At 37.9% G+C, this 26,870-nt stretch overlaps 2 protein-coding genes across 3 annotated transcripts in view; one reads left to right on the top strand and one right to left on the bottom strand.

The window, feature by feature from the left end:
• LOC134578043 (tyrosine-protein phosphatase non-receptor type 11-like) overlaps positions 1-12,220 on the top strand; it is a 97,696-nt gene extending 85,476 nt beyond the window's left edge. Inside the window, exons 4-16 of one of the 2 annotated variants that reach the window (XM_063437013.1) lie at positions 384-576; positions 664-783; positions 1,383-1,496; positions 1,929-2,025; positions 2,975-3,054; positions 4,854-5,009; positions 6,040-6,171; positions 7,091-7,245; positions 7,394-7,461; positions 7,890-8,041; positions 9,333-9,433; positions 10,768-10,894; positions 11,923-12,220. In XM_063437013.1, coding sequence (XP_063293083.1) covers positions 384-576; positions 664-783; positions 1,383-1,496; positions 1,929-2,025; positions 2,975-3,054; positions 4,854-5,009; positions 6,040-6,171; positions 7,091-7,245; positions 7,394-7,461; positions 7,890-8,041; positions 9,333-9,433; positions 10,768-10,852 — 1,453 coding nt within the window. In that variant the 3' untranslated portion in view covers positions 10,853-10,894; positions 11,923-12,220. Of the gene's footprint in view, positions 1-383; positions 577-663; positions 784-1,382; positions 1,497-1,928; positions 2,026-2,974; positions 3,055-4,853; positions 5,010-6,039; positions 6,172-7,090; positions 7,246-7,393; positions 7,462-7,889; positions 8,042-9,332; positions 9,434-10,767; positions 10,896-11,922 lie in introns of those variants that run through there. The other variant, XM_063437014.1, reaches the window with a different exon arrangement.
• A 2,532-nt stretch (positions 12,221-14,752) lies between these two features.
• Positions 14,753-23,010, bottom strand: RNF223 (ring finger protein 223). Its single transcript, XM_063437011.1, has 2 exons — positions 22,883-23,010; positions 14,753-16,723 (listed from the first exon to the last, which is right to left on the bottom strand). Exon 2 carries the CDS (start codon positions 16,713-16,715, stop codon positions 16,065-16,067), a length of 651 nt encoding a protein of 216 aa, XP_063293081.1. The 5' UTR covers positions 16,716-16,723; positions 22,883-23,010; the 3' UTR covers positions 14,753-16,064.
• Positions 23,011-26,870: the final 3,860 nt, after the last annotated feature.

A 26,870-nucleotide genomic window follows, 5' to 3' on the forward strand; every position in this document is an offset into this window, starting at 1 on the left:
TTTTTCAACACATGTGGCTGCCTTAATGGGAGAAAATTTACCAGTAGAGTCCAAATATGTCCAAGCATAAGAATTGGATAAAATCCGTATCATCATACCTTTTGTAAGTGGATCATCTAGAACAGGTGAAGGCATTGACTCTCCAGATGTTGTGGACTACATGACTACTTTGACAGCATTTTTGCTGTAAGAGCATCATAGGAGATGTAGTCTACAACATCCGGAGTGCCAAAGGTTGACTACCACTGATCTAGACTAATGCTATCAACCTATGTTAAGATGTGCAAGCGTTCTTTCAAGTTATACCAAACTTAATTTCACCTATATTTGTTTATAAGAAACAAACTCATGAAACCTAATTTAGCTGTTTTTGGTAATTTTAGGTGGTACCATGGTCACCTATCTGGCCGAGAAGCTGAAAAGCTTTTGCTGGAAAAGGGAAAACCTGGCAGTTTTCTGGTGCGGGAAAGTCAGAGCAAGCCAGGAGATTTTGTGCTGTCCGTCCTGACTAGTGAGGAAAAACTGGAGAACGGGGAGCGTAAATCTCGTGTCACCCATGTGATGATCCGATTTCAGGTAGCCATCAAAGAGAAGATGATAAAAAAAAAATATATCTGCTCCTACCTGCCATTTGACTTTAATACTATGTTTTACTGTTGTCAGCCGGATGGGAAATACGATGTTGGAGGTGGTGAACGTTTCGATACATTGACTGACCTATTGGAGCATTACAAAAAGAATCCAATGGTGGAGAAGTCAGGAGCTGTGGTGCATCTTAAACAGGTAACCAATAAAAAACACAGCTCCTACATTACCTGTGAACATGGGTGTGAACAAGCTCCCAAAAACGCACGTGGGCTGCGACTACCTTAAAACAAATAAGACAACACTGCCTTTAGGACAGAACCAGAATGTTTCTAGTTTTTGTACTAAAACGAAAACAAACAAACCAAAAGTTGATAAACTTTTACAGTACTACACAATATAATAAAGTTAAAAGCCCTGTCAAATCAAGAATGGCTTTCTGTTGCTTTATAGATAAGTTTATTTCAAATAGTGAGCTAGAAAGATTTAAAACCTTAACAATACATTGTTTTAATACATTGTTTTACCTTCTAATTTTGTAGCTATGTTTTATGCTTTGTTATCCAGAAAAGTCTAGATAATACAAAAATCTGATTTATACCAGGACTGCACAGGAACAACAGAGACAACTTTTTAGTTCTAATTCCTGTGGGTATAAAAATAATTTGAGCAGGTTCTTGGTTGCAATAAATATCCCTGTTGGTCCATTTTCCTTCAAGAGGTTAGGAAAATACATCTTTTGGCTATTAAGGGCTCAAGTCTTTCAATTTTATTTTCCTCCTGGTTTTCCCAAACAGCCATTTAATGCAACTCGGATCAACGCAGCCAACATTGAAACAAGAGTCCGGGAGCTGAACAAAATGGCTGACAATACAGAGAAGGCCAAACAGGGATTCTGGGAAGAGTTTGAAGTAAGCTTTTTTTTTTTTCTATGGTAGCACAGATTAAATGAATGTGCTGGAATAAAGGTTTTATTTTGCTGATTTCTTGATAAATTAAATCACACGGTAGAATGTCCCTGTTCTTGCTCAGAGTGAACTAATCTCTATAAATAAAATCACACATACTTGGAGTGTTTGATGTGCGAAGTAGTGTGAAGCTGAAGGTGATCTATATGTTATTTTGGAAGAAATTGCTGTAAGGGATGTATTCAATGTCTGCAGGCTCTTCACAGCTCATAACAATATTACACAAATCCTAATTTAATGTTACGTTTTCGATTCCAAACTGATTGAGCTTCACCAGTAATTGGTTGGCGTAACACATTTTGGCTGTCAAACTCTCTTGTGCATGTTTGTTTTTTGTTAAAATTTATTTTTTTTACTCTATTTATTTCTCCACAGATGCTTCAGCAGCAGGAGTGCAAATTACTCTACCCCAGAAAAGAGGGTCAAAGGCCAGAGAACAAAAGCAAGAATAGATATAAAAATATTTTACCTTGTAAGTCCCGCTGACGTTTACATTCCAGTAACCTGATTCTTCGTGAAATTGCTTTGTTCTGTTGAGATGGAAAATGACGTTGCGTTCCTAGATTAATATTATGTTTAAAATCCTAACTGATCAATACTGTCATGTTACCCAGGCTTTGGCACATTTAATGACTGCTTAAAGTAATTTTTTAAGCATGTTTGGTGTACAGGTCATGTCCTTGCAGTCTTATTGCCCAATTATCTGCCATTTAGGAGTTAACATACTTTATTTTTACAGCCTTAGTCACACCTTCCTGCATGTAACGTGCACAGCCTTCCTAAACAGTTCCTGTAAAAAGTCTTGTAATGTTTACACTTCCTTTATTGTGAATTAATTCCCAGGACCTAGGAAAGCTGTTTGGGCAATGGCTATGCCTATGAGTCACGTGGGTATGTGGCTATTGATGGATCAGGAGTAAAGGGATCAGCCAGAATCGGTCAGATAAGCCGCCGATGGATAGAGAGCACAGGCACATGGATAGAGAGGAAACGGGGCAGGTGGGGAGGGAGGAAGAAGAGGGAAGAGAGGGTAGAGGAAAAAAGGTGGGTGATATAGTGAAGCCATTGATTTGGACTTCGGCATGGTTCCCAGGAGCTCAGACACAGCGTTGTGCTTTCAAAGTAAATACGTTTTATTTTAAAACGCTCCTTGAACATTTTTGTAATATCCATAGGGTATTATATAATAGACTAGAAGAGGGTTGGAGAAATTCTTTACGTTATAACACACTTTGTGCAGGTAGACCGGGTCGGGGGACCATCTTGAACTATAAACTGTGAAGGGATAAAGTTAATGTTAATGGGTTATCTCCAAACATAGTTTAATTATGTTTAATATAGAGTAGTAGTAAAGGAATAGTCCCTCCCTCGTTTTCCAAGTTTGCACAATGTACCGGTTTCCTCTCTTGTGTTTTTCCCAGTCGACACAACACGGGTAGCTCTGCGAGACGTCGACGAAAGCATACCAGGATCTGATTACATCAATGCAAATTATATCAAGGTAAGAGCACCGTCCCCATACTGATAACGAATGTATTTTGCTGCGAGCTTCCTTTTGGCACATGCACATACCTAAGGTGACTCTGCCATCCGATAGAGAGAGGTGTCATTCAAGCTGACTGGCAGCTGGTGAATCATTTAAAACATCTGAGTGATTTATATTGCCTGGTTAATGCTTTCTAATACCCTCTGTTCAGGATGCAACAATGACAAATAGCTGAACTCGTTTGAAAAATATAGAGGGCGCATTCCTGTCTCTGTTGGCTTTAATTCTAACTTGATGACTGTTTCATCATCTTGCATTGCTAATATTTTTATTGGCGATTTGCTTGTTGCACCTTTGTGATGGTTTAATAATCTATATTGTAAAGCAGTGTTGCTTTATTTAGCAGTGTTATTCTGACTCGATTTCCCCTTGCTGTTGCTGCTGTAAACATTTCAATCAAAATATCTATTTCTATGTTTATTTGTAGATGATCTACACTACTTTCTGCATCAAATTATTATTATAATATTTATAGAGCGCCATCAAATTCCGCAGCACTTTACAATGGGTGGACGAATAGACATGTAGTTGTAACCAGACAAGCTGGACACACCGGAACAGAGGGGTTGAGGGCCCTGCTCAATGAGCTTACATTCTAGAGGGAGTGGGGTAAAATGACACAAAAAAGTAAGGATAGTATTAGACTAAGGACAGTTGCAAGAGAGGAATCAGTCGGGAGCTAAATCATACCTCCCGTAACTCAACTGTGTTCTAAAACGGTTACTTGGCCATCACATGGCACTGAGGCAAATGTAGTGCTGGTTTATTTATTGAAGTAAAATACGAATGCGAATGGCAGCATGTAGGCTAAAGTTCTGATTTGGAAATCACTCCGCAATCGTCCCAGCTTTACGGTTTTAGCTTGAATATCACTATTCAGATTTCATATCGCTACAATTCAAAGTTTAGTGAATGAGCCACGGTAGAATTAACTGATGGACGCTGCTAACCATAATTTAGGTGGCCCCACCACATTACTTACCTTATAATATGTATTATGGTTTCTTATATAGAGGATTTAACCCCTTAAGGACCGAACTTCTGGAATAAAAGGGAATCATGACGTGTCAGACATGTCATGTGTCCTTAAGGGGTTAAGGTACAGTGGGGTCTAAGTGTGTGTTTAGGGATGTAACAAATCTTCTATATGAACTTTTCACACCCTAACAAGAACAAGAACAGGATAAGGTTTTCATGGAGAATCTATCCACCAGAATGAATAATAAAACAATTTGAATAAAAAAAATAAAATAAAAGGGGGGTGGAGTGGGAATTGTTGTAAAATGATTCACATCAGAAAGGAAATATTGAGAAAATTAGATAAGGATGGGTAAGATATATAGTGTAGAAAGATACTGTGCTGTAGTAGCAAAACATTGTATTGCACATGTAATTTATTTTGGATTTCTATATATTTTGATTTTGTAACTCTTAATGTTTGTGCAGATAGTTTGCATTTTAACACAGCATGTATGGCTCCTCTGTCTATCATCATAATTCGTTAAAGTGTGATTTGTCAGAATTTCAAAGCGAATGTCAAATGGTAAGCCAGAATAGCCAAGCAGGAAACCTAGATCATTCATTTATTCATTTTACCAATTTGGTTCTTTTGAGGTAGCAGTTGCAATTCACTATGCTGAATACCAGCATTGTTATAATCACAGGGATTTTTGGAATCAAATGATCAGTCAAACTCCGTTATTAATCAGCGCCTGCTTAAAACGACCAATCACCGGCGTGTTTTCTTACTTCAGAGTAACTTAGATGACTCCCGAGGTTCTCAGCTGTACAAAGTGTATATTGCCACACAGGGCTGTCTGCAGAACACGGTGTGCGACTTCTGGAATATGGTTTATCAAGAGAACACGCATGTAATAGTCATGACTACCAAAGAAATGGAGCGGTCCAGGGTAAGTTATATACATGCATATCTAAAGATTGTGCAATACTGTTCTTCTCTGAATAAATCGAATATTGACCCTTTGATAACTTACAGGTGACAATGGTTTACAATGTCTGAACTAATATTCCCATGATGGTCAGATAGTTCAAGGCCTGGCTAATTATCATTAGAAATTCAGTTAACAAATATCTATATATTTTTTTTAGATTAGCCACCACCAGTCCAAAAGGCAAGAGCACATATCCAAAATGCAATAGTGCATAAAAATTAATTCCTTAAAAAAAAACCTTGACATTTCTATGAGAATATTAAAGTGGTTCTGTAACTTGAGTGTTTCTTAACCCCTTAAGGACACACGACGTGTGTGTGACACGTCATGATTCCCTTTTATTCCAGAAGTTTGGTCCTTAAGGGGTTAAAGATAAACATTTGCTGACTTAGTTTTAATTTTGTTGAAGTTCTAACACATTCCAAAGATATAAGACAAAGTAGGGACTACTGTCTCTAAAGGCAGTGCCACGGTCAACTTTTGTCCGATCCCAGAAGATGTCACAAGTGACGGCCAGGTTTCACCCGTTGTGAAAGATGACCTATGGAGGCTCCTGCAGTTTCACGGGATTCTCCATAGACCTCACTGTTGTTCTCCTGTGGCTTCTGGCAGATGAAGAGGGTCCCTGGAAAAAAGATAAAGGTGGTAACCGCAAGGGAAGTAAAACTACCTTCCACTGCATCCTGCGGCCACCAGACTCTAAACGAAGGTTTTACCTGTGACGGGGGTCTTTTTTTTTTTTTTTTTTTTTTTTTAAGTCACATTACTGTTTCATTTAACAAGAGGAAGGACTTTTAGCTAATATAGATTATAATAAAAGGTTATTATGTTGGTGTTGATAGCACATATTGATGATGATCATCATCTGTGTTTTACAGTGAAATTTAGATATCAAATAATTTGTTCCTTAATAACCTCATGTGCTCAGATGTTTAACCTGCTTTGTCACATTTCATTTCTCTGTATCTCTTTTTATTTGGTTCTACAGAAAAAATGTTTTTGTTATTGGCCAGATGAAAATTGTTCCAAAGACTACGGCTGCATCGTGGTGCAGAGTTTGGGTGTGCATTTAGAAAAGGACTACATCTTGAGAGAGCTGCAGATGTCTCGCGTAGACAGGGTAAGTGGCAGCATGGTTTGCTTGGGTAGCTTGTTGAAATGTAGACTGATTTTGTTTGGAGGTTTTTTTGGGGGGGGGGGGGGGTCAAGATGAAAAGAAAAATATTGTGCAAAGGAAAATGTAAAGATGGTTATCGACTTGCACATGGTACAAGAAGAAATTATGCAGAAAATATTGCTTTTTTTTGTGTGTGTGTGTGTGTGTGCATTTTTACTGTGTTTTCAGCCTTTGCCATCAGCCACTGTCAGTTTAGTGGAAAAAAGTAATTTCCATGCACAGTAGCTGAGCCATACGTAATTTGATAATGGATGTATTAGTGTCGGTTTATTGTGTTTTTAGAGGCTGACATGCAGATCAGAGTTCTTGAAACCTGCTCCTGTGATGACATCTCAATAGCACTGCTGACTTTGCTGTAATTATAGTGATGGAGATCGCGTAAACTATATCATAATTTTTAGATCTGTCAAAATGAGATGTCGTATAACAATTCAAAATGGGAAAAATAATAGATTATAGATTACTTGTAGTATGGCATAAATCCAACAAACAAAAGATTGACATTTAAAACTTTTTTTATCATTTTATCATTTAGTGCTTACAATGTAACAATTTCCTACTATGGAAAATAATTGGTATACGTAAAATGAGTATATTGTCAAATTGAGTTTGCATTGTCCTGTGACTCTGCCAGTGTGAAAAATGTAATAAATATAATTTTGTAATCTATAGATCCCCATATCTATACTATAGCTAGCAATTCAGGTATCACAATGTATAGATGGAATCATTGAAGAATAAAACGGAGCTTATCTAAAATTCATTCTTATCAATTATCACACCAGCTGACATATTTTGTATTGTGGCTGCAAGAATGAAGAATTGTGCATTGACCATTTGATTTATATGTAATTCTATGTAGGATGAGCCACCAAGACGTATTTGGCATTATCAGTACCTGAGCTGGCCTGATCACGGAGTTCCGAATGAACCCGGTGGGGTATTGTGTTTCCTGGAAGAAATTAATACAGCTCAAAATTGCACTCCACAGGCTGGACCTATAGTAGTACACTGCAGGTATCTATACCAGGGGTGCTCAAATTTAAATTCCCCAGCAGCCAGAGATATGTATTTGACCAGAACTGTTGTAAACACATTGATGATACGGAGCTTAACGTGTCCATTCTGGCTGCCCCGACTAACATGTATCTTTCTTTTTTTGCAGTGCGGGTATTGGAAGAACTGGTACAATAATAGTAATAGATATTCTGGTTGATATTATTAATAGACAAGGTAATTATTAGGACTTTTCCCCGTGTTTTGTTTACCCTGTTTGCAAATTATTTTTTTTAGACTCTGATATGATGTCGTACTATTGTTCGTGAGCTAGGTTTGTTTTATACATAGTCTGTCTCTGTCTCTGACCTAGAGCTTGATATGACATTCAGTTATATTTGTTTGACTTCTGTGATCTAGAAGCACACAATGCTTCCTAATGCTTGAGATTTCCCAGTAGATTTTTCGACAGCACTGAAATGGAACTGATCAACTAAGGACTGCAAACAATTTTAGAGCATAAAGTATTTACAAATACATAGCAAGTATTTTGTTAGAATTTTTATTTTACTGTTTTGTTTTGTTTTTTTCTTTTCTCGTTTTTAATTTCCCTGGATGGACTATTTTGGTGCAGCTTGTTTACTCACTTTTGTTTATCCACTCAGGTTTGGATTGTGATATTGACGTCCCAAAGACTATTCAGATGGTGAGACAGCAGCGTTCTGGAATGGTACAGACGGAGGCTCAGTATAAGTTCATTTATATGGCTGTGCAAAAGTATATAGAATCCAGGAAGAAACTTTTAGAGGATGAGCAGGTGAGCTATGGGAATTTATTTAAAAACCGCGTTGGTTTACTTGCTTTAATTCAAATGTTAAAAACCTACTGCTAGAAAGTAGAAAGGTTATCTTACCTTTGTCTCAGATCTGAATTTAACCTCTAGCATTTAATGGTTAAAATCTTTTAAACAATGTTCTGCCCTTCACAGTGTTAAAAAAGGTCAATATTTTAACCGTCACTGTCAGTCAGACACAGCATTACCTTCTGTATTTAGTTAAAGGGTTACTCCAGTATTCATAACCATGACAGCCATCTGTAGTGGTCACGATGGTAGGAATATACTGGTGCCGATCTGTTGTAATGGGGCAATCCATCTCACAGCCATTAACTGGGTCCTCAATGGGCACCAGGTCTCCTATGCAGCAGGTTTATGACATCTGGCTTTGGAAGAGCTGCAGAAGCTGGTTGCTGATTCCGCTGCTCAGTCATTTGCTTAAAAAAATCAGCTGATTGCTCTCAACCAATGAATGCCCCTCTGTGCATAGAAATATGCACATAATTGACATTAGCCAGCCTGAAACTCTTTAATCTGGAACTCTTAATGACACCCCAATTATGCTACTGCAGGTGGAGTTTTACCTCCGGCAGCAAAGGTGTTAAACGGATTGTACAGAGATTCCTAGCAAAACACTGCACATACAGACTCCAGGCACCGTGACCACTTCAAATCACTGAAGTGGTCATGGAGCTTAGCGTAACCCTTTAATACAACACTCTTTTGAAATATTCTTTGTATAAGTCAGTTTAAAACAATATTTGTAGCAGATTCATATTTTCAACTAACCAAGCTGTAATAAATCTGGCTATGACTCGAATGGACAATAATGCAAAGAGCATTTAATGTCTGCAGCAAACCAGAACCTGGTATTCCCACAGTTTATATGACTTAGTTTCAGTATTTCATTATGCATGGAAGGGAAAATGCAGCCTTTTAATTAAGAATGTGTTGAATGCCCAGGGTGCCCAAACAAAGTTCAGGTTCGCTAGTTATTTGCAATCCCTATAGTGGACGATGGGGACTGCAAATGGTGTTTTTTTTTTTTTTTTTTTTTTTTTTTAATCAGAATAAAGCCTATTGATTCCTTTGGATTTCCATCAGAATGTAGCATCAAAGTCGTAGAACTTCACAGCTGAATGTCCTTTTATGTTTGGCTTCTCTTCTACAATCCTTGCGTTTTTTTTTTTATGTGGATGCAAAAAAAGATAGAATTTGGTATTTATTTTAGAAGACTTGGATTTTCATTTTTGCTTTTATTTACTTTTTGTAGTGGGGTAAGAAGAAAGAACGAGAGTACAGCAACATTCAGTATCCACTGGGGGACAAGGTCAAACCCAAACCACAGGCAGTCGTAGTGCCAAATCCAGCTAGGTAAGGAGATGGCTACATGGGTTATCTCTGGGGTGCTGAAAGGTGGACATTGCTGTTAAACCAACAATGGTATTAAAGGATGTCCTAGTAAAGACTTAAATGATAGCCCTTACTCTTGTAGAGCCAAACTGCATTTCTCCAGTGGTCCAAGTTCTATTAAATGGTCAGTCTTCGCATCACAAGCTCATACACTCTGAGCCTACATACATTTCTCCCAGTGGCAGGGATATGTAAAATTTGAAAATCAGGCTGCTGGGACTCTTGGTTCCCGGTTGCCGTTTAATTAATGTTCATATTGTGCTTGCAATGTGACATTTCTCTCCTACACGCAGAGAATTGCGCTCAGGTTGCAAATGCGTGATCTACAACTCTGTTGATGGCAAACTACAACCTCACTCACAAACCTTGGAACTAGGCTGCATAGAAATTGTTAGCAGCCACCGTATTTATCCCATAAACACCGGCCTGACTATGGTATGAGATCAGTCTCCTTAGATCAGAATGCCTTGCTCTTGATTGGAGGTCTCACCCATGTGTGGGTGTGTGTGTGGGCGGGGGTCTGCCTGCAACTGCACACACACTCGATAAGCAGTATTTTAGATTTTAGTTTCAGGGGTATGTATGAGATTATTTTTCTTTTAAATTGATGTATTTAAATTATTAATTTTTTGATGCATTATCTATCCGATTTAAAAAAAAAAAAAAAAAAAAAAAAAAAAAAAAATATTGGATTTACATTTTTTTTTTTTAAGTAGACAATCCCTTTAACACTGATATCGGAACTGAGCTGGGGAATTTCCCAAGCCAGCGATGCAGCAGCATAATTGACTGATTTGGGATCCAAATGTTTCTGAAGATAGCAAAGCTTTATAATTGAAGACTTGCATTATTCCTTTTCTGACTGTCTCCCTTATTTTGCATGCACCCAGATATATTATATTATAAAAAAAATTTTAGAGGGCACTTGATGATGCGTTTTCTGATTAAACTGATAAACCTGCTGCTGTTTATTTCCTTTTGGGCTGTTTCCTTTTTGTTTTGTTTTTTGTTTTTTAATACTTTCACATCACTTCATTTTTTTCAGTTTGTCCTTTTTTTAATTCCCCTCCCCCTCCATGATTCCGTGTTACATTTTATAATGCCGAATTAAATGACTTTAATAGTTTTCCTGGTCTGGTTTATTGGAATGTGTTTTTTTTTTTTCTCCAGCTTGTGGCATTCCATCAGCTGAGCGCAGTCCCTGACAAATATAATCTGATCTGCATCTTGCTTTAGCTATTGTGGCAGTGCTTGCTCTTGTATTTTATTTCTTTATTTTTCTCAATTATTTTCAGGGTAAATGACGAGTCTGCCTGTGTCTATGAAAATCTCAACATTAGAAGCACACATGTGTCTGGTACAAGTAATTCTGGCAGATAAACCTTTGCAGATATTGAGCTGCACACTTACCAAAAAAACGAAGTAAGTCTTGCTTTCCTTCAAGCGTTGTTGAGCCTGTATGTTTATGCTGACATCTAATAATCTGGGAACATAAATAAAACAAATTCCTTTTGGCTTACTAAAGGAAAAATATCTATTAATAAATCATGTGTGGTTGTTGTTGCTCCTCGTTTATTTAATTAGAAGTGTCATATGCACTAAATTCAAAACCACTTTATTTAGCTTATTTTTTACATTAAAGGGACCCCAGACCACCGTGTTTCAATGAGGAGGTCTGAGTGCCATGTCCCTCTTGTTTTAACCCTGCAACTGAACACATTGCCGTGCTGCCCAAATTTTTACATTGCAGAGTAAACAAATATCTGATTGGTGCCGAGTGGCGTTTTTACGCGCATGTGCACCAACATCCCAATGTTTTCAGGAAAAAATTTAACGGAGATTGTCAATCTTGATCTCAGCCATGGAAGCAGGACAGCAGAGTGGAGACCGGCGCAGCGCGGGAGAGAAGGTAAGTCAAACGTCTGTTTATCTCCTTATTGGTGGGTTGGGCATGTAAGCCTTTAAATAGGGCGCTACAGCGATAGGATTGCATATTTGTAGGATTACATAGTATTCATTTAACATTAACCAAAAGCCCTCTCCTGGCGATTATAGAACTAAAATCCCCAGAGTGCTTTTTCCAGTCTTAAGGCTGGCAAAGAATTGTGGGTGTTACAATTTATTAACTGGAAATATACATTGTGGCCACCACTGTCTTGGAATACTGCAATCATCCAGTCGGAGATGGAACTCAAGGAATTATAATAATGCTGTTCTCTTAAACCTCCCTCTTTAGCCCAGTCCTGTCGTTTGCAGCTGCTTTTCAAACTTGATTTTCCAGTCTTGTTGCTTGCCTGCACCCTCCTTCCAAACCCATGTGAATGAATGTGTCTATTCATCAGATTTTAATAAAAATGACTACCGGTATATCCATATATGGAACTGTTCAAATGTCATGAGCATTCTTTTTCTGTGATGTAAAATAACCTGATGCATGTTTGCATTTCTAGGACAAAAAAAAACATTTTGTCTGTTTCCTGGCCATGGCTGCTTGGAGTTGCCCCCCCCCCCCCCGGTTGTGCGGCTTACCCCTGCCCAGCTCCATGAGCCAGCGCTAGAAAGAGGCACGCAAGTGGAAAGAGAAGCGCAAAGTGCCCTGTGAGAGGTGGCACGCCTGCAGCAACCTATAACAAAAGAACATTTTTTTTTTCCTTTTTTCTTTTCATTTCTGCCTCAGTGTTTTCGACAAAGTATTTATTTAAGTGCCTCAGAAAGTCTGCTGAGTTTTTAAAACTTTTTTTTTTTATTTGTTACAGTTTTGTCTTTTTTGTTTTGTAAAAATGTACAATAAAAATTCATGTTCTGTAAAAAAAGAAAAGGAGTTATTTGTTTTATAAAATGTAAAGGGCTGGGGGATGGGGGAGGTGGGACCTGACTGCAAGGTGCCTGGCTCCGCTAATTGAGCGATAACTTTAGTCCGCTTGGAGATTTTGTCGCCATTGTTCGAGCTCTATACTGAGGACACTTTGGTGAATCTGGAGAGACCATACTTGTGCCACTTTTCGGCCACATTGCCCGGACCAAGCATTTTGTGGCCTGCGGGAGGTGGGATTAGGAAGAGGCGGCTGCCCTCCTGGTTTTCAAGTTGCCTCAAGAGGCCTCTCGCAACACCGTCCAAGGTGACAGCGACACTCGAAAGACAATGCAGCAGCCTGCTCTTCTACGCTATGGTGCACACTACAACCACGACAAGCTAACTAGACACCATTTGTCATACTACAAACTGGAAATCGGATGAGGCTGCCAGGAGAGAAATGTGGCGTTGTTTTCTCTTATTTCTTTTTAGCTTATCTAATAGCAATGTTATTCATGATTATCATATCTTTTTTTTTTTTTTTTCATGTCATTTCTCTTTTCTCCTGATTACTGATAGACATGATTGCCTAACCTGTAAATGTTACTTAAAAAGAAAAAAAAAAAATTATATAGTGCAGTAATCTAGATGTGCCCTACACTGTACGTTATGTCCAATGAGAATATTTTGATTCGGCAAACATGTCTGTCTTTCTATGCACAACTAAAATAAAGAATCATAAAGAAAAAAACAGGGTCTACTAAAAGAACCCTGACACGTTCAGTGATTTGAAGGGGTCATAGTGCCTGGAGTCTGTACATCCAGAAAAAAAGCTGCACAGAGATTAACCCCTCTGCTGCTGTAGGTGTAACTCCATGGAAGTAATTAGCCAGCCGGCTAATATCAATTCTGTGCAAAGTTGGCGTCTGAAACCACTGGTTTGAGGTTGGATTATTCCTTTAAATTACGTCTAAGAATTGTAGCCATTGTCTTTCACAGAGGTATTTAGAATTTGATGCATTCTGGCTGTCTTCCAGTTTAATATCAAAATGTTTACGAAGGATTTCAGATAAACAAAATGTCATCCTATTGCCGAGGAACTAGGCTGCAACTGCAGACTCAACATATATGCATTTCGCACAACATTATTTGGTTAAGAGTGCTGGTCTAGCCTGCCCCAACCCTTCCAGCCATTAAATCTTGTCAATTTTGGGTGAAAGTTTTTTTTTTTGTTTTGTTCTTTTTGACTGGGGGGGTGGGGGTGTATAATGTGGGAGTGTAACTTGTGATGATTTGTATAGACCCCCAAATGGTTATGAACTTGCTACAACACAACCCAAAAGGTTTAGAGTACTGTGAATTTTAACAAAATATGTAAGAAGGTATCTGGTTCAGTGCTGCAACTCCAGCACAGGTTCATAGGTGCTATGAAATATGGTGTGCAGATACCCTTCTAAATGAGGTTTGTTTCGTTGAGGAAGAAGAGAAACTAGTAACAAATATTTATAGGCTAATGGTCAAAGAAAAATGTTCCAAATCTCCCCTGGATGTAAAACAAATCCGAATGACACCAGTGATCCGATGTTTGTTCACCCATTACAATGATGGACCTTGCAATGTTTCTTCTTCATTTGGACCTTTGTCAAGACTGACATCTCTGTGCAGCCTATCCAGGCCCAGCTTAGTCCAAGTTGCGATGTTACTGCACCTCCTAAAGGGAGACACATTATTCAAGGTCTTTCATTGTTCCAGGAGAGTTGCAAATTATAGGTGCTTGGTAGCTGTCTAGACTCTTGCGTTTAAATTGGTTTTATTTACCGTTTCCCTTTCACAGTTCCTAGACCTTCAGTAGCTAACCTTTGTCCCTTTTATTGACCTCTGACTACATTTTTAGTAGTGGGAACATAGACCAGCGTTGTGATTTCTTTTGACAGTTATTTGAATACATTATTATTAAATAGTAAAGATTGTCCTTTGACATTTTTTATATAAATTATTAACTAATGCATATAATTGTAGGCTGAAGACTTAATTGAATATTTTTTTTATCTAGTTCACCTTTGTTCTCAGTAAATTTGCTTCTAAATCTGTTGTCTCGCGCATATATATATAGATATTTTTTTTCTCACACAAATATAATAAAGAAAATGAGCACACACGTAATAAAAAAATATTAACTTTAGTTTTTCAACATTAAATCTATTTGAGTAAAAAACGAATACAATGTTTATGTACAATTTGACTCGTGGCCCACCCACCTGTGGGTGTTTCTTTTATACAAATAGATTATTAAATAGAATTACAATATTAAACAAACAATAATTGTGTCTATTCAAAGCTGTAGCAAACAGATGTCATAGTACCATCATGACAAATTTAAACCTATTTCCCCTTTTGTTCAGCAGACATGACTACAAATATTTCTGTCTCTACTTGTAAGTCATTGGAGAAAGATAGGACCCTGAATACGATGGCCATACCGGTGAACTTGTTTAGACACATTATTAGGGTTGTTAACTAAATTGAGAATTACATTTTTAAATGGATGAATGGGAAAAATGGCTTTGCCCGATATGTTTTCAGTTTGGATACTTTTGGTTTTAAACTTTGAAGTTCACTTTGAATACTCAGGTGAATAACCCTGTCTATTACACTCGAAGTGAAGATACAAAAATACATTGAAAGACATTTGTTATAGGTCTGCTTCTATCTGTGTCTCTGAGTTATGTGGATTTATGAATACTCTGGTTCTAACTGGCACTTGTCACAACCCTAGGGGAGTGTAGATGTTGCTCATCCATTTGGCATTTGAGTTATTGATGTAAACGATATAGAGCGAACAAACTGTTAAACACAACATTCCATGAGTTGAGATTGTCTTTTTCAATGCATATTAAATCAGTTATATATTTCACCGTTTTTTATCTCCCCCAGTTACACCTTGATTTGATTTAAATGGAAATCTAGTCGGAATTGTTTCTGTGTATTTCTGTGAATAGTCTAAATCAGGATACTTGTTAAGCTAACCATTTATTCTGCTTAATTAGTCTTAGCAATTCCAGATGTATATTTCTGCATGGTTAAGTATGAGCTTTGCAATGATCGTACAATAACTAGGATTTCCTATGAAAGCTACAAAGACAAACTGTGATTTTACCATATTTTTTTTTAGAAAACTAACTACTCTGTCCTGTATGTTGTCAGGTAGAACAGAAGAACTGTTTGTACTGTGGTGCATATGTTGACTTAATCACACAGGGTGTGTTAATACATGACCTGATTTTCATCATAGACCAACATAAAACATTGTTTACATGCATTTTTCAGTCTGAGTCTCTGAAATTAATTTCTAGAACACATAATACTGAATTACTATTACCATGGTCATTGATGGTGAATATAGACAGTGCATTAATAATGTGCACTAGAGGTTGATAGAAACCAGTATTTATCACATATTTTCCATTCGCTGATGTCAATTATTATGTTCAGTTCCAGTTAAACGCCGGCTGGTTAGCACCCTTTTTAAATCTAGGTGCATCGCTTCCACCATGTGCATGATTTTGTGAAAGGATGTATGGGAAGTAACGGTTAAAACAGACTTGGATGTCTACATATTTCCACAGTCCGTTTTACATCCATACACCAAAAAGCAGTTGGCTTGAAGGTTTTTTGTTTTTTTTTGAGATATGCAGGTTGTCTTAATGCTCCCCGTTCCTCGGAATGTCCTCCACCAAAACAGGTCTACCTACACTCTGTTGGTATAATCACTGATTCAATGGCATTCAGGTCACAACTTTATTTTCCATGTGTTACTAAAATCATAGGGCTGGGTTGGTGGGTAGGTGTAAAGTCACTTACACACCTCAGATTCCCTGTCTTCAAGATGCATTGAACTGGCCACAGAAGTATACAAAACAAAACCACTACCATGAAGGTGATTAGCAAGAGTCTCTTCCAATCACTGCATCCACCACAAAAACCACGCAGTCCAGTGCGCCTTGTTTCCACTGGTGGGTTGTCCTTTTTGCTTAACCCAATGTCCACGCATACACACATATCTGTCTGACTTGAGTCTGAGTTTGAGTCTGTGTGTTGCTTGTAACAGAGCTTGCTGCCCTCAATCCACACAGGCTCTTCATGCTGGAGGTGAGGTGGTAGAGTGGACAGAAGTTCTTGACTGGTCCTCAGCGCTGGAGCCCCTTCTTGAGGGATTGGCGTTGGTTGGCGGCAAAAGGGACACAAGACTTTGTCTGATTTGGTTTCTGGTGGTAGAGCAGCGACCACCCTCGCCAAACACTCCAGACAGAATGTATGTGAACACTGCAAGATCTTGGGTGTTTTGAAGATATTGTCATAGGTGTTGAAGCAAATGGAACATTCAAGTTTGGAATCTGTCTCTACATCTGGTTCAACCTGTGTGTGCCATACTTCTGTAGGGGTTTCCATAATTAGACCTGTAAAGAAAAGAGTTTAATGATTAAAATCCTCATATATGATACACATACAAAAAATGTACTGTTTTTTTTGGTTTTGTTTTTTAAGTGAGAACTGTTTAAAGTGAAATAAAAAATTTAGGGCCAACATGAATTAAGCTGAATTAAAAATAGCAAGTTAAGAAATTTTTTGGACTAAGATATTAATTTCTCTCAATCTGAAGAGCCCTGTTTGACATATTCGAGGCTGGAGAAGGGAAGACTTGTGTTATTAACAAACAAAAGTAAATTTACTAGTAGCAAATCTATATTTTAATATAGTTTTTAATATTTTTTACTGTTTGGTCATAGACTCGTATTATACTTAAGATCAACAATATGTTTATAAACAAACCGTTCAAAGTAAGGTAATTCATTTATAATACAACATTGGCTGTATTTGCAGCTGTAACACTTGGACTTTATGAAATGTTATTTTTGAAGATCAGGGGGAAAAAATGTTGCGAAAATGTGTTACTAAAATGTTTCTAATGTTAAAAAAACGTGTCTTCAAGAATTACCAGCATAAGTCTTTAAGGGTCACCTTTCCCATCTGTGTAATTACACCAGAATGCCACTAGGTGGCCTTGTTACTTTGTGACATTCAACAAATAACACATGTCACATACATCATATACAGCTTACTCATGTCTAGAGTAACAAACATCTAAAAGCACAACTATTACTAAAAACCGTGTGACACAGGAAAAAATCCAAACATTTCAAGAAAGAATGTTAACCCCTTTTTAATTCAGAGTTGCTTTTCTTGCCCCCCCTTACCTGTTAGCTTCTATTCAGACGTTCCCCTTGTGCTAAAGGTAAGCTCCTATGTGATGTCCAAAGGATCTTGGTTTGGTTTGGTTTGTCATTGAGAAGGCAGTTTATGACAGTTTTATGAGCTGTCAGGGGACTTCCCTGCTTATGGATTTTTGGAAAGTTTGCCACAGGACGTAATCTAAGCACCCCCCTCTATACACACACAGACACACACCCAAAGCACTGCAATGTCATGATTACTAATACGTCACTGTCTGACTTGGCGTGGAGGTATTTTCCCTTAGGGTGATTTCCTTGTTTAAATGAGCATGTTTTAAAGAGATTAGTTTTTGTTTACAAACAAGTAACCTCAGCTCATTGGCATGGCTAAACCCTATTTGATGACTCTTTGTCCCACAATGCTTTGCTGGTCGTTGCTTTGTGTTTTTTTTTAAAATGTGTCAACTTCTAAGGCACTCCTGGCACTATAACCACTGGTAAACATTTCTTTCCATGGTTTTTATTTGAATCAAATTGTAACCGAGATGAGAATATTCAACTCTAGTGTTAAACGATGAAGTAAAACATTTACTAGCCATCAAGCTTGAACTCGCATCATAATTTGTTTAGTTTCTTGTTTCGAACAGATGGCAAGCCTGGAGCGAGGTTATGGATAAAGGAAGTTATAAAATAAGTTTACTGGTGGAAACTGGATAATGTGCATCTTTTGCTTAAGTAAATGGAAAGTCTAATGGCCCTCGGGAACAAACTCGCACTCTCTCTCTCCATATTATTACTGGCATTCATAAAGCACCAACATATTCCGCAGCGCTGTACAATTACATACATGTATATACTACATAGATATACATATGTTTTTCATTTGGCTATTTGGCCCTAAATTTTAAATCCACTTTGGGGTTTATTTACTAAGCAGAAAATTGTAGTTAAAAAAAAAAAACTACTGATTTTGATCAATTCTAAAACGTGCTTGTAGATCACCTGTATTAGCCTAAATTATGAAATTTGTTCTCAATTGTTTACAATTTAGTGAAAACCTTGTGAATTTCCAGACAATCCACATTTTAGCAAGTAACCCTGTCAAGTTATTCGCTAACTTTCTTCTACAACATTGAAATCCTAATGTCGAAATTCCCGCTGAAGTATCCAGGCTTTGACTATAGATGAATGGGAGTAGGTCTTCAGATCATGTTCTTCTAAACGTGGCTATTGAGAATTCAGTCAGTTTATTGAATAACCCCCCTGTGAATATCTCTCAACACGGCATTATAAGGCTCTGCTGGGTGATGTCATCTAACTAGGCGAAAACACTGATCTCATCTCGAGCTCACAGCCTACTATTATTCTCTCTTATCCCCTGTCAAACAGATATCATAGCCCTCAGAACAGACACAAAAGCTGTGCTTGTTTCAGATCCCTCCTCGAGGTTGTGCAGCACCCCTGCTGACTGAAATGTTGTCTACAATAATTATCTCTGTGCCACAAAAATAAAATTATGCTTTTATTTTTTCAGATTGAAATTAGAAACTTAAAGGGACACTCCACTGCCCAAATACAAAAAAAAAAAAATATGCATTTTTTTAATTGGCAGTATATATCTGAAAAAACACCCTGCAAATCCGGCAGAACTATCAAAGCTGGCTGGGGATGCAAATTCCTCATTGCTATTTATATTTATACAGAGATGTTGAATGGGTCTTGGGCATGATACTTTCAATTCAATCTCACACAGCTTTAGGATTTTACAGAACGTTTTCAAAAAAAAAAGTGAGCATATCCTATACTTTCCACCACACCCGCTTTGTAAACCCAAGGCAGGGGTGCCAAAAAAGTGGATCCCAAGATGTTATAGAACTACAACTCCCATGATGCTTGGCATGCCTTTAGAATGACAACTATTCATGGAAGCTGTAGTTTTAAACCATCTGAGGAATCTACCTTTTGGGCAACCCTGGTCTAAGGGATGGTTTAAGTTGAAAACAGAACTTGACCATTTTCGGAGTTATTCATTAAAGAGTGACTTGTCAGAAATTCAAAATGAATTGCAAATTTAAGGCTGGAAGTCTTCAACTTCACACTTTATTGAATAACCCTACGTATAGCACAAGTATGATAATCAATGCGTTAAGAGACTTCGTTTACATGATTATTGTCATTTTTGCATCACATTTTTTAGCCCAAATTACAGCTTAGTCAAAGAATCTCTTGCCAGTGATTACACTAGAGATCTCATTAAATCTGCTTTATTACATTAGAATGATCTTCCGCAAAGCCTTGCTATCGCAGTGCTCTGTTTTGATCCCAGTTTATAAACCAGAACCAGGTGATGTCAGTGATCCAGAGATGTATTAATTAAGATTATATTACATAATTGAAAGTCAGGAAATTGTTACAGCAAAAAATAAGGGTACAGCTGCAGATTGTTGACTTTTCACTTAGCCACTTATGTCATGGCTGAGGTTAGCAAATTACATGTTACTTAACCTATTCCAAACAGATGATATCAGGGTTGTAATTAAATGTATATATAAAACCTGCATATTATCATAACCAGTATAGGACAGGGATGTCTCACCATTCTCATACCAGCCCTTCCAGTGTTTGGTTGGCTAAGGATCGTAGGAAATGTTACCTAGCCTGTCTATAGGTCCAGAATTTAGATACCACCATCACCCAGTCACAGAACCGGTGAAGGTGCTGGATAGCCGGGCCCAGTTAATTAAATGGACAATCAACAATGTTACAGGCAAAAGACCAGTTTTTGTTTTTTACTGTAACTGTAACACTGGGTGACACATTGGTACTGGAGCCTTAATGTGGTTAAAATAATGTATTAGTTTAAAATTCATTCATTTAGAATTCCCACTGATTCTTTAAATTAAAAAAAATTACTAATTTGAATGAAGATTCGGATTAAGGCTTTGTAAAGAGTACCAAATTAGCGCTTCTTGTCTGAAAACACAATGCAAACTGGGGGTGTTATGTAGACCCTACTGTGGATCGTGGCAAGGAACTGCACATACCCCAATAGCAAGTTCCCACTACCATCAAAAGCATCATGAACGTTTGAGTTCTAGACCTACAGGGGATCTATTGTTTGGACATCTCCCAGTTCTGAATGCCTTCATAGTGAGCAATGATATTGGCTGAGCCTCTCCTAGCATTTCTTTAGAGAACAAAATACAGTCCGTTTGAGCATTTCAGTGAAAAAGGGTTGTGTCCCTGTTCTGCCATTCAAAGTGTTCATAACATTAATTGTGTTTAGACAGCATATGCTACCACTCCCAGTGCTAAACACATACACCTTACCCTAACCGCACTGTCTAACAATAGAATACTTATTCCATCCATGTCAATAGTTTCAATCAATCCCATTGAGCACATAGAACAGGGCTAGCTCTGTACGTGCACTATACCATTAGCCATTTATGTATCCTTATACATATTTCAAAAAAAGAGAGAACAAAACCCATAACAATCCGTTGTGATATCTATTTCAAATACATTTTAGCTGCCTGGAAATATTTTCCCCACATTAATCGAATGGCCTAAATTCCAATGTGGTTTTCAAGTTTCCACAATTTGCTATCTAGCGACTAAACCACAAACGCTGGTTGCCAGATTAACTCTCAAGGATAAGACATTTCATAAGCTCCCCTGATTGAATAACCTATTGACGTGGTCATATTTAACCCCTTAAGGACCAAACTTCTGGAATAAAAGGGAATCATGACATGTCATACATGTCATGTGTCCTTAAGGGGTTAAAGGGAACACAGCTAGGGAGCTCTTTGCCTGATATGTCGGTCTAATGAACGATTTATCTCTGAAAACATGCAAACCTCTAACAACTGCCTGCTTGGTTTGGTACAAATAGGGACTAACAACAACAATTACCGCATAAAGAAACATCACTTTTTTTTTTTTTTTGCAAAAGTCACATATCAACCTCCTCTACAGATTGTCAATTTCTGTCTCAGCATCATGTTGGTGCTTTTACTATTGGATGCAAATTGAATCTTATGTGAGCTCCACGGCTACCACGGATAGATGAAGATATCCTGTGGATTCCTGTGCATTGATTGACACAGGTCTAGCATAGCAAACCAACTCGCAAGGCAAATAGGGCACCAGATACCACTACACAGATCCGGAGCTAGAACCAGCATGGGCTAACAAACAATGCAAAATTCAGCAGGAATTATCTTTCATCAAGCTGAGACTCTGTATCTTGGCGTCTCACCTAATGAAGTCTGCAGACATTGCCGCAGGATGTGAGAGACACATAGAGGCTTATTCACTAAACAATAAATTCTGCTGATCTACAAAAACACTTTTTCAAAAAAATTTTTAGTTCATATGAAAATAGGGCAGGTGCACTAAACACTGCTCACAATTAGAGTGTTTCTGATTCCCTTAAATACTGTTCTGTAAAAAATATTTTTTTAACTGAATAAAAGCGGAATTTTCTTTGAACTCTTGATCTTAAGTCAGATTTCCCCGTTTTGTGTTTGCTGTGTTTAGGAGCATTAGATACGCATGACTGCGAAATGCCAAATGGAGTGTGTTCCTTTCACAAAAAGCCATGGGGTAAAGCGTGGTCTGGTGAAGAAGTAACATGTCCTGTTTGGTGAACAGACCCCAACACACTAATAACAGCATGGTTTGTTTGTAAAGAAATGGCTACATATATTAAATCCATAATTACCATTCTTCATTTCATTAGCTATTAGACACATTTGTATTTATAAATATGGTGTTAATGACACAAACAGCCTTAAACATAATCTGTTTAGAGCTCAGGGGGGCATATTATGCAAGGCAAAACTGGAGCCATTCTGGTACAATGAAGCAATCGCTGTGAAAAACGTTGGATTATTCCTGCTAAGGGTTCAAATTAGAGCATATTGTCCCAGCTTTATTTAATTGAATTCTAGATGGGTTTTTTTTATGCCATGGTAATATAACCACTAAAGAGTCACAGGGAACATATTAAATCCATAACCGCATCACCTGCATTTGGTTAGAGCACAGAAAATAACTCTTCTAGAATGTCTAGCGATATAAACTCTTAGAATATTTAAATAGATCACATGAAAAATAAATGTATCTCTTAATTTCCAAAAATCTACAAAATTCCTCACACACTTAGGGATTTGTTTTCTAAACTGGGGATCCAGTTACAAGGAATGCCACATTTTAAGCAAAAGTAATTTAATTTGGAAAAACATCGCTAACTCAACTGAGTTATCCTAAATTAACAATTCACTTTTTAATTCTCCACGATTCCTGATTGAGCGAATAAACCTCTCAGAGTTAAAAGAGAAGGAAAATTAAAGACGAAAAGCGTAATTGTTAACTTACCGGTTTATTTCCCAAGTGTTAAACTTGTCCCAGGATGTCTGTGAAGCTATAGTTTAAATCTCCTGACCTGCAGTCTGTGATCTTAACACACCTCCTTTCATTACAGGTTTACTGAACACCTTGCAGGTTCAACTGCATCTAAGTAGCTACTCGCTCACTGTCACATCCTTATATAAGTTGACTGTGACAGGTGAGTCAACACAGGGTGTTTCTTTCTCTACCTATCAGCGGGGAAGGGTTTTGAGTTTGTATTTCTCAGAACCAATACCTTAGTAGGAAAAGGGAGCTGCTTCATGAATTGGTTAAACTTCATAAATAGTTTTTAATTTTACTTTAGGCTGTTCCTCAACCCATGCATACTATTAAGGCCTGGATCCTTAGAATAGAACTTTCACATCTAATGAATATTCACAATGCTGAGAAGATTACATGTGTTGCTTTGTGCCTTTTTCTATCTACTTTACTGCAGTTATATCATCAATCATCAACAGCAAGCAACATGTGCAATCAAAATACTCTAGTTCAGGGCTGTCCAACCTGCGGCCCCCCAGATGTTGCTGAACCACAACTCCCATGATTCTTTCAATTAAAAAGATAGCCAGGGAATCATGGGAGTTGTAGTTCAGCAACATCTGGGGGGGGGGCGCAGGTTGGACAGCCCTGCTCTAGTTTACTGGCGGTTAGGCTTTGGCCAATTACAGCCATAACGCTGGCAAAGCATCAGGGGAGACATAGTCCACAACATCTGAAGTGCCGAATGTTGCCTATCCCTGACTTAAATTATTGTGTCCTTTTAAATGTTCGGTCATGGTATAAATAGTTGTTTGCTAATAAAGTGTAGGAAAATTCATAGATTTAACATATCATTGCAAATGTTTTACTAATTATTTAGCACTTTGTGCTACTATTTATTAATCAAAAAGCGGGTTATTAGCAAATTTCGTAACGGTTATTTTTTTCCACAAATTTAAGCTTTCTTCACATGGTGGCTGGTCAACGTTAAAATACCTGGTAATGAATTATTCTTAACATTTTGAGATTGATGCAAGTGATATTTACTTTTACTTTTATAATTTGCTATTTATCCCAGTAGTGACATTAGATTCGTTATCTTGGTTTTTCAGAGTTAAAGTGCTAATAGGGAAACTTAACTGGAACATACATTTTTATGATTATTTTTTCATTTGCAGCACAGTAAAGCGATTTGCAGTAGTTATGGTGTCACGGGTGCCCTGGCACCCTCCTAATGAAAGTAGTCAGTTTGACTTCTTACCTGGAGTCCACTGGCATGCTCCCCACCACCACTACAGCTGAAGGAAGTACCTAAGCAGGAGTGGCTGGGTCTCTATTAGCTTTCGTGATCTAAGAATTCTAATGGAGGGCTAGTCAGCCAATCAGCCAGCTTAAAACGGTTTGACTACTTACAATGAGGAAGGGGTGTCACCAGGGCACTCATAACACAATAATCACTTATGGATTTATCATCCATCTTTTATTTCACATTCAGATAGAATTTATAGATTTTATATAGTCAACAAATATCTAAATTATATGCCAGAGTTTTTTTTTCAAACTCAAGGAGAAAACTTGCTATTAAGTATAGGAACGTCCAGACTTGATTAACTAATTGATATATATCTGCTGTCAGTTTCTGTTTCTGTTAGAAACATGCATCCATCATTTATAAGGACAAGAGATGGACATTTATTATAAAGGGACACTACAGTCACCCAGACCACTTCAGCTCCATGAAGTGGTCTGGGTGCCAGGTCCCTCAGGTTTTAACCCTTCAGATGTAAACATAGCAGTTTCAGAGAAACTGCTATGTTTACATATTAGGGTTAATCCAGCCTCTAATGGCTGTCTAACCTCTAATGGCTGTCTTCCGAAATTCGCATCCAGCGTGCAGAACGTCCATAGGAAAGCATTGAGAAATGCTTTCCTATGGACTGTTTGAATGCACACGCGGCACTTGCCCCTTGCACTTGCTCAGGAGCTGAAGTCGGCGGGGAAGGAGAGGTCACCAGCGGCGAGAGAGCCCGATGCTGGATTAAGCTAAGTAGCTGAAGGGGTTTTAACCCCTTCAGCGTCAAGGGAGGGGGACCATGAGGGTGGGGGCACCCTTAGGACACTATAGTGTCAGGAAAACCGGTTTGTTTTCCTGACACTATAGTGATCCTTTAAGGAGTGAGGCTACTCTAGGAAATCGTAGGTGGTCTCACAACCCACCAATGACCTTTTAAACATCAACATTAGGCAGGTGACTTGTTCACCTTCAGGTTGGTATAGATGTAATCTATGCTGAACAAAATTATAAGCGCAACACTTTTGTTTTTGTCCCCATTTTTCATAAGCTGAACTCAAAGATCTAAGATTTTTTCTATGCACACAAAGGGCATATTTCTCTCAAAAGTTCTTCACAAATCTGTCTGTGTTAGTGAGCACTTCTCCTTTGCTGAGATAATCCATCCACCTCACAGGTGTGGCATATCAAGATGCTGATTGGACAGCATGATTATTGCACAGGTGTGCCTTAGCCTGGCCACAATAAAAGGCCACTCTAAAATGTGCAGTTTTATTGTATTGAAGGGGGCCAGGGGGAGTCCAAAAACCAGTCAGTATCTGGTGTGACCACCATTTGCCTCACGCAGTGCAACACATCTCCTTGGCATAAAGTTGATCAGGTTGTTGATTGTGGCCTGTGGAATGTTAGTCCACTTCTCTTCAGTGGCTTGAGTTCAGCTCATAAAAAATGGGGGCAAAAACAAAAGTGCTTATAATTTTGTTCAGTGTATATATCGTAAGTGGTGACATTTCCTAGAAATGTATAAAAATAAAATATTCTTACATTCAATTCACCCAACATGGCATTCTGGGATTGAGAGATGCACTCCTGAATTTTTGGGATTCCGCTGTATCTCTACGAGGTTTAGAAGGCTCTTAAATCAAAATCATGTTAACTGTATGTCTCCACTTCACTCGTTAAGTACATAGTTCATCAGAGAAATATATGATATATTTCATTGCTTCACATATACTCCACTACCTGCATCCATACTCATTATGACACCTCATCATATAAGGTATGTGGGTGTAACACTCAAATAACACTGACCCAGCTACTGGCCTCCTCGTAGGCTATTGTTGCTTGGCAACACTTCTCTAAGCAGGGCTCCTTCAACAGAACACTGACACATTGTCTTTACTGCCAGCACATTAAGGTCTGAAAGGAAACATATCTGTTTCTATATTCCTCTGGAAATTGTGAGACACATTTGGCAGAGGAGTATCACAGCATCTACAGTGCATGCCCTGTAATTACTGTAATGGAGAGCAGGAGAACCAACTGTAGGATGGTTCTCTTGCTTCCCCTGTCAATCAGATTTCAGCATAGATGGTTTTCTAAAAATGTATATATTTGCTAACAATTTTTCTAGCACAATGCATAGATTATTTTTTATATTTTTACCCTGATATACACCAAACATTTGCTTAGAAAATCAGATACCTTGGTAGTAAATAGAGATATGAGTCATTAAGTGGGTAATTTGCTTTCAGTTCAGGTAATGGTCATTATATGATTCTGCCAGTCATTGTGACTGAGACTTACGTTACAAAATGTCTGTCTGTAGCAGGAGACAGACTTCTTGCTTATCTCACTATTATTGATGCAATTACCAGTATTAAACACGTAGTTTATGACATTGGGAAGTGTTTGGACTCTGTAAATGTACTGTATAAACCATGTCAATAATAATATTTGCTTCCTTCTAGTCTTCCCAGATTATATCTAGTTTCAACATATATTACCCACTGACCTTATTACTCATTTCTTCAGAACAAAAAAAATAAATAAACAAATAATAGTCTGTAGTATTTATTTTGTCCGATCTAGCCCTGGAGCAGCCATTTTTAAAATTAGGAACATAACCCACAAGGTTAAAAATAACGAATTGATGTTTTATCATAATACATGCATTTCTCGACT

This window comes from Pelobates fuscus, chromosome 11, assembly GCF_036172605.1.
Source record: "Pelobates fuscus isolate aPelFus1 chromosome 11, aPelFus1.pri, whole genome shotgun sequence".
Classification (NCBI taxonomy): Eukaryota; Metazoa; Chordata; class Amphibia; order Anura; family Pelobatidae; genus Pelobates; species Pelobates fuscus.